General features: G+C 39.1%; 1 protein-coding gene across 1 annotated transcript in view; it reads left to right on the forward strand.

Annotated features, from left to right (window-relative positions):
• Positions 1-7,073, forward strand: part of LOC104999966 (cytochrome P450 1B1) — an 8,689-nt gene extending 1,616 nt beyond the window's left edge. Inside the window, exons 3-4 of the mRNA XM_010855600.1 lie at positions 5-404; positions 3,226-7,073. Coding sequence (XP_010853902.1) covers positions 5-404; positions 3,226-3,814 — 989 coding nt within the window. The 3' untranslated portion in view covers positions 3,815-7,073. The remainder of the gene's footprint in view (positions 1-4; positions 405-3,225) is intronic.
• Positions 7,074-7,343: the final 270 nt, after the last annotated feature.

Genomic DNA, 7,343 nt, shown 5'->3' on the forward strand with positions numbered 1-7,343 from the left:
CCCCCCTGCCGCTACAGCCACGACGACGCCGAGTTCCTCGAATTGCTCAGCCACAACGAGGAGTTTGGGCGCACTGTGGGCGCGGGCAGCCTGGTGGACGTGCTGCCCTGGCTGCAGCGCTTCCCTAACCCCGTGCGCACTGCCTTCCGTGAATTCGAGCAGCTCAATCGCAACTTCAGCAACTTCGTTCTAGACAAGTTCCTGAGGCACCGCGAAAGCCTCCGGCCCGGGGCCGCCCCCCGCGACATGATGGACGCTTTCATCCACTCGGCGGGGGCTGACTCTGGCGATGGTGGCCCGCGCCTGGACGTAGACTACGTGCCGGCCACGGTCACAGACATCTTCGGCGCCAGCCAGGATACTCTCTCCACCGCGCTGCAGTGGCTGCTCGTTCTCTTCACCAGGTAAAGCCTCCAGGAGGCTTGGGTCGGCCTTCCCCCCTCCCTCCGTAAAAGGTGGAGTGGAATTAGAATATGCTGAGGTCGCGACTAGCGCTCAAGGAGGGTTTGGGGTTTCGCTGCGGGTCCCCACCTGCCAAAGCTGAGACCGAGTCCAGAAAGCGCGTCTCTGGAAGGCACCGTGCGTTTTGCACCGTGCGTTTTGCACGCTCCACCCAACCGCGCCGGGACGGCTCGGCATCGCTGATCTTGGAGCTCACCGCTCCGAGAGGGGATAAATTTGTGTGAAACCACTTGGAATAGCAAGATTAAGTGCCCAAGATCATCCCCCGATCTCCCACATTGGCACGGAGAAGCAAAATTGGAAATGTTCGAAAGGAAAGTGCAGCGTAGTAAAAAATATGTTAAGTAAGCACGCCTAATCGGCTCGGCTGGTCTTCAGCGCTGACTGGAGGCCGTCTGGCCTCGGAGCCAAAAGCCAACCGCCCTTCAAGGCTTTGTATCGCGACATAGCTAGTGTTCGGCGGCGGAGCCTCAAGGACCGATAATCCAAAGCTTTAGGAAAGCAACCAGAAACCAGCGGATTGTGCTGGGCGTATAAAACCGCCGCTCTAGGCGTAGAGGTGTCGGTGTAAAGAATAGGAGAAGCCATAACTTTAGCAAACGCTGAGCTGCATCTGTTATAGAAAGGGAAGCTGAGTATCTGGGTGGCACCTGCTAACCTCTCGGATCCCTGGGCTCGGCTGGGTTAAGTTGATCCTCAGCCGCGGACCTCTGCTAAATTTGTACACGCACGAATTAAACATGTCTCCGGTATCCCCAGATCAAGCAAATATAACATAAATTTTACATAGGTTATAGTTATATTAAAAGACGAGCCGTTGATTTACATGGGCGGCCGGTATTTTATCTGGCATCCTTACCCCAGGGGCAAATGTCTCATTCAAGGCAAGTCTTGATTGCTTTGAGAGACCAGAAATCCTGGTTATGCAATCTGGCGCACCAGGTAGGGGAAGCTGGAAAGTAAAAACTTCTTTTGTTAGAATCCACTGCATCAGAATCCTGTATTTCCTTAGATACTGCTTTCACAATTTGGGGGGGGGGGTGTATATTTAAAATCACTTTTCAGTATTAATATCATGGAAACACATATGGAGGAGGGGCAGAAATCGCATAATGAGAGTCAATAATAGATCAGGAAGAGGACAATTCCAAAATGGGATCAATAAATCCTTTGCTTCCCCAGATAAGCGTGTTATCTTTTGAAACTGCCTTTCTTTCTTTTTTCACCAGAAACCGAATTGTAAATCGTTTTCCGTGTACTCCAATTGGGCAGCAAAAGGGAATAAAACAATTTGGGGGTCACTTTCAATTCACTATAGCTGATGAAAAGTTCTTCTTTTTAGTGAAAAGACAATATGATGGGGTTGGCAAGTTGCATTTCCTATTTTTTATGTAACTCATGGAAATGCAGCTATGCCCATTTATTTATGTATTGTCTGTAGCTGCTTCTACCCCATAGCACAAGCTGGGAGGTAAGAGGGCTTGATCCACAAAGCCTAAAATATTTACTCTCTGGCCCTCTATGAAAAAAGTTTGCAAATCTCTGAAAAATCACCCATAATGTCATCACAGGCACACTTAAATTTTTTTTTCAAAGTTGCAGTAATTACACATTTTTTTACTTCTGACATTTCCACTTACTATAGTGGCCATTTCCCTGTCTTTTATTTATTTATTTTCCCTGTCTTTTAAACTTTAGTAATTTTTTACTACACAATTTTAGTAATTTTTATGGCTGTATAATATTTTGCCATAGTAACAGATCATTATATACAATCATTTATCATGTTTGTCTAAATATTTTTTTAAAGAGTGAGCTATTTTAATGTTTCTGCTATGTTTTAATGTTTCAGCTGTATTTAAAATTTTAGCTATTATGGTTACTTTTTTTATACCTGCTAAGTTATTTCCTGAAAATAAATTTCCAGACATGGATCACTGGCTTTTAAAAGAGTGGGGAGAAATTACCCTTATAGATCTTGCTTTGTAATAAGATTTTGTTTTCCAATAGGATTGTACTAGTTTTATCGGCAACAGTGAATAAATGTTACAGTCTACCATAATCTCATGAACATTAGGGATTTGCTTTTAAAGTTAGAAGATATGTACCTTTATCTATCAGGATACCAATGATCTTTGTATAAAATGAGAACATTGTGTTCTCTGGAATTGTCTAGGGAGATGAAGAAAAAAAGAATTCACTTTCAGGGTTACATTTTAATTTTTGTGGGCCCCAAGTGCTTTTGCCTTTGAGGACACCTTACTCCATGAAATTTTTTTAAATTAAACTTTATGACTATATTGGTATAAAGATTAGCATGTTAAAATTATAAAACATTTTCATTGGCCTAAAAGCTTTTATTCTTCTGATTTTAAAAGAAATGAGTTTTCATGAGTTCCTAAAAAGTATTGCATGTCCCCGGCACTTTCTGCTGTATCCAGTGGAGAGAAGTCATCCTTACCCTTGTCATGCTTTTTCAGGCTGAGAAAACTTAGACCCTTTTTTAACTTATGATGGGGAAGAGAGTTAGAGCTGTGTGAGACTTATTATAGGAAATATAACTGTTATACTCCATCTTGTAATAAAGTGATAAATTAGGAAACTGTTTTGGATTTTTTTTTCTGGAAATGTTAATTCAATTACTGATTCAGATAGCCAGTTTAAAGAATGGTGGTATAAAAATATATTGTAATGGGCTTTCTAGATGAAAGAAGGATCAGTGTTCCTCATTGACTTTCTCTCTCTGCCCTTAACACCAAACAGGTATTCGGAAGTGCAGGCGCGGGTACAGGCAGAACTGGATCAAGTGGTGGGTAGGCACCGGCTGCCCACCCTGGAGGACCAGCCCCGCTTGCCCTACGTCATGGCCTTTCTTTATGAAGCCATGCGCTTCTCCAGCTTTGTGCCTGTCACCATTCCGCACGCCACCACAGCTAACGCTTCCGTCTTGGGCTACCACATCCCCAAGGACACGGTGGTGTTTGTTAACCAGTGGTCCGTGAATCATGATCCGGTGAAGTGGTCGAACCCAGAGGACTTTGACCCAACCCGATTCTTGGACAAGGATGGCCTCATCAACAAGGACTTGACGGGCAGCGTGATGGTTTTTTCTGTGGGCAAACGGCGGTGCATCGGGGAAGAGATTTCTAAGATGCAGCTGTTTCTCTTCATCTCCATCCTTGCTCACCAGTGCAATTTCAAGGCCAATCCAGACGAGCCTTCGAAAATGGATTTTAATTACGGCCTGACCATTAAACCCAAGTCATTTAAAATCAATGTGACTCTCAGAGAGTCTATGGAGCTCCTTGATAGTGCTGTCCAAAAGTTACAAGTGGAGAAAGAGTGCCAGTGAGAAGCCAGAGGCAAGCAGAAATTTTATAAGTATGCAAGTCGGGAGATGGGAGTAAAATTACAGTTTTTTTTCCCCCCTAGCTCCTCTGTGCCACTTTCTCAATTAGTCTCTAAAATGAGCGTAAACCAACTGACCCACAGATGATGTGCTTTGCACACGTGTCTTCAGAATAGTACCTCACGAGCCCTGGGCTGTGTAGGGGCTCCAGGAGACGTTTTGAGTGAAAGAGCTAAAGGGCCCAAAGAATTTTTTTACATATATTGAATGTTGCCAATAGTAATTTCTTGAGGGAGCTTTCTTTGGAGTTAAAACACACATATACATATACACAGAACTACCTAATAAAGAGGCATTTCAGTAACCATGCCTTGCTTGGTGGGGTCCAAGGTTATGTTCTGTATGCTCTATAGAAAATTGTATTAAGCAGTTTTAGGAAATATTGTTGAATATGCAAAGATGAATAATTTCAGTGTAAGATTGGATGTGATCTGGGCTAATAAGGGAAAAAATAAAGACCAGAAATTCTCTTCTCACTTTTTCAATAAAATAGCTTAGTTAGGCTCTAATATCTATGGGTGGATTTATCTTTTTTGCCCACTGATGTGCTTCCTCTTACTTTATGGGATGAGTCATAAAGTTATTTGCTCAGAAGGAAATCAACTGTAGTTGATTTAGTGGGGTTCAGTGATTTCATGAATTTTAAACTATAAATTGTTAAATCGTAAAAAATTCCAAGCTGAAGACATACCTCGTTTGGTTACTAAAGTACAGAATTTCAATTATGAAGAAAAAAAATTTATCAGCTCAGCTAAACTTTAAGTTTTGTGATTATAACATACTGACTTCAATAAATCTCATAGGTTAAAAAAAAAAATCACCAAATAGTGTTCAAGATGTATGTATATATTATATAATTATTCAGTACCAATATGTATTAGTTATTTTATCACTAAATGGTATTAGTTATTTTGGTCAAGGAAAGGTTGAACAATGTCTTTTATAATATCACAGCATATAGAAAAGTACAACCAATTTATCCAATTTTAATTCAAATACATAGTATGAGCTTGATTAAATCAAATACCTGTTTTTGACATCATGAAAACCAAGTTGAAGCAAAGTCTCTTCTCTCATTGGAAATTTGAATTGAAAAATCTTAAAATTGGATCCGAAAGATGTGTTCCTTATCACTTTACAGCATGTTTATTAAACTTATATTCGCAGTACAGAATATCTTCCAAACTGATTTAGTTCATATGTTATATTTCTAAACTCTTGTTGTGCTTAAAATTTTAATTTAGTTTTAAAGCCATTCTGATTATTGAGTTCCAGGAAGTTACTGGAAATCTGGCTATTAGCCTGTGGAAGGCAGGGAGACTGAATCTGTGTCTGCCTGGTGAACAGTGAAAAATGCCACGAACTATCTTGATGTTCTTTATTAAATAACATGGTAGGGAAGTCCCATTATAATGGACCTAGTTTTCCTTTTAAATAATTTTTTAGATAGCAGCGGTGTTTGTGTTTTGGAAAGTCAGAATTAGTCTTGGGAGATTGTTTTGAGGATGGCATTGGATTTCAGTGGTACCAATCAGATCGGCTGTGCTGTTTAAGACGGCCTATTGATCTTAAGCAGGCGGTCACTTTGGTAACTGTGAAGACCTAAAGCTTGAACAAAATATATATGTTCAGTTTATGCAAATAACTTGAAAACCTTTTTTCAAAAAGTGATGGAAGGTCGCAAAAGTACAAAGTGAAGTTTGGAGTTTTAACTTTCATTGCTCATAAATGTACAAAGGAAGTTGTGAAGTGTCCTAAAAGCTTACTGCTTGTTACATTTCATTAAGCTTTTTGGAATCTCTGTATCAAAATTATAAAAGAAAGAGTGTATGATTGTGGTGTGTGTTGGGAGGGGCAGTGCAGGGGTAAGAGAAAGGAGTGAAAAATATGAAAAGAAAGAAAGATGGCTAAACATTCTCCCACTCATTCAGAATTAATTAATTTGTAGTATGAATATTTAGAAAAAAAAGTGTTTCATGGGCTAGTGTTGAATCCCAGGCAGATTTTTAAAAATCCACAGCATAGCAGCACTATTATAATGTGGAATTCTTATTAATAAACATTTTATACAATTTTAATTAAGAAAATCTCACAGATGTACCTCTTGAATATGAAAAAATCTGTGCCAGTATTTTTAAAGGCCCCAAAGTCAACAGTAGAAATCAGGCTTACCCAATATGTTTCAATTTTTTTGGCACTGGCTATTCCAAAACATTGTTATCTACCCTTCCCTGTGCCCTGAACAGGGCTGAGACTGTAATTTGGGGCTGCCCTAGCCTACTTACTCTGAGAGACTTGTGGCAGCAAAAGTAATCGTGTACCAATCTGGATGCCTCATTAAGTCAACCAGATCCAGATGCTCTGTAATCTGTTTCTATGTACGTAGGCTCAATTCTTCTGGCACTTTCAGTGATGAGAGAGCCGGGTTTACGAAGAAGACAATGAGGTGAGTACTGGGAGATTTCCTGGTTTATTTAATATGTTTGTAACCCAGTTCAAGGAAGGAAAGAAAAACCAAAAACAGACAAAAAAAAAAAAAAAAAAAACCACCAAATTTGAGGGCTGCTGCAATCAGGTTACAGGCTCAATCAGAAAATCTAATTTTATTTCTGCCAGAGAAAGAATGTATTTGGTGGTCACCATTTTAGTCAGAATGTCTACTCCAGGTTATTGCAGTAGTTAAATATATTGTTTATGAAATGCTTCATTGATATATTAAAGCTTTGACTCAGTAAGAAAATTGCTTTTCTTTTTTTTTTTCCAAAACAAGAGGAAGATGTCTCAGGTTTGTTTTATGGATTATCTGAAAGCTTTCATGTCTCAGAACTTAGCCTTTACCTGTGAAATGCTATTACTGCCTTAACACTTCCATGTTAGATCTATATTAGATCAAATAGTTGCCTAGCATTATGTATGGATTTGTATGCTTTTTAGCCTTGACACAACTGTATAATACAAAGGTATACTTTAGTAGACGTTTATAATTCAAGGATAACCTCTTATTTAACCTTTTCTTGCTTTTGTATTTTATCATGTATGCTTTCCATCTGTACACAGCAACTATAATACTTGGTTGTAACGAAATAGATTTGTGGGGACATAGCATTGGTTTGATATACCACATTTTAAAAATTCTATATCTGTAATTACCTATAATAGGACACCACTGCCAAAATAATAAAAATCACTTTCATAATCTTGTCAGGAAGTTTTTCTTTATGTTGTAGCAAATACAATCTAATGTATTTATTCATTTTAACTACTATTTATAAGTGCTTGACTTAAAATATTGCATTGTGAATATTTTCTTTGGCCTTTTTACATTTTAGGCAGCTTGCCTTTTTCTTTTTAATAGGTTTTCAACATCCAGTTCTCTACCAAATTCTTGTTCTGTCTCTATTTTTTAGTTGAAATACAGTCGATTTACAATATTATATAAGTTTCAGGAATATAGCATAGTTCATAGATTCAA

This window comes from Bison bison, unplaced genomic scaffold (genome assembly GCF_000754665.1).
Source record: "Bison bison bison isolate TAMUID 2011002044 unplaced genomic scaffold, Bison_UMD1.0 scf7180017864366, whole genome shotgun sequence".
NCBI lineage: Eukaryota > Metazoa > Chordata > Mammalia > Artiodactyla > Bovidae > Bison > Bison bison.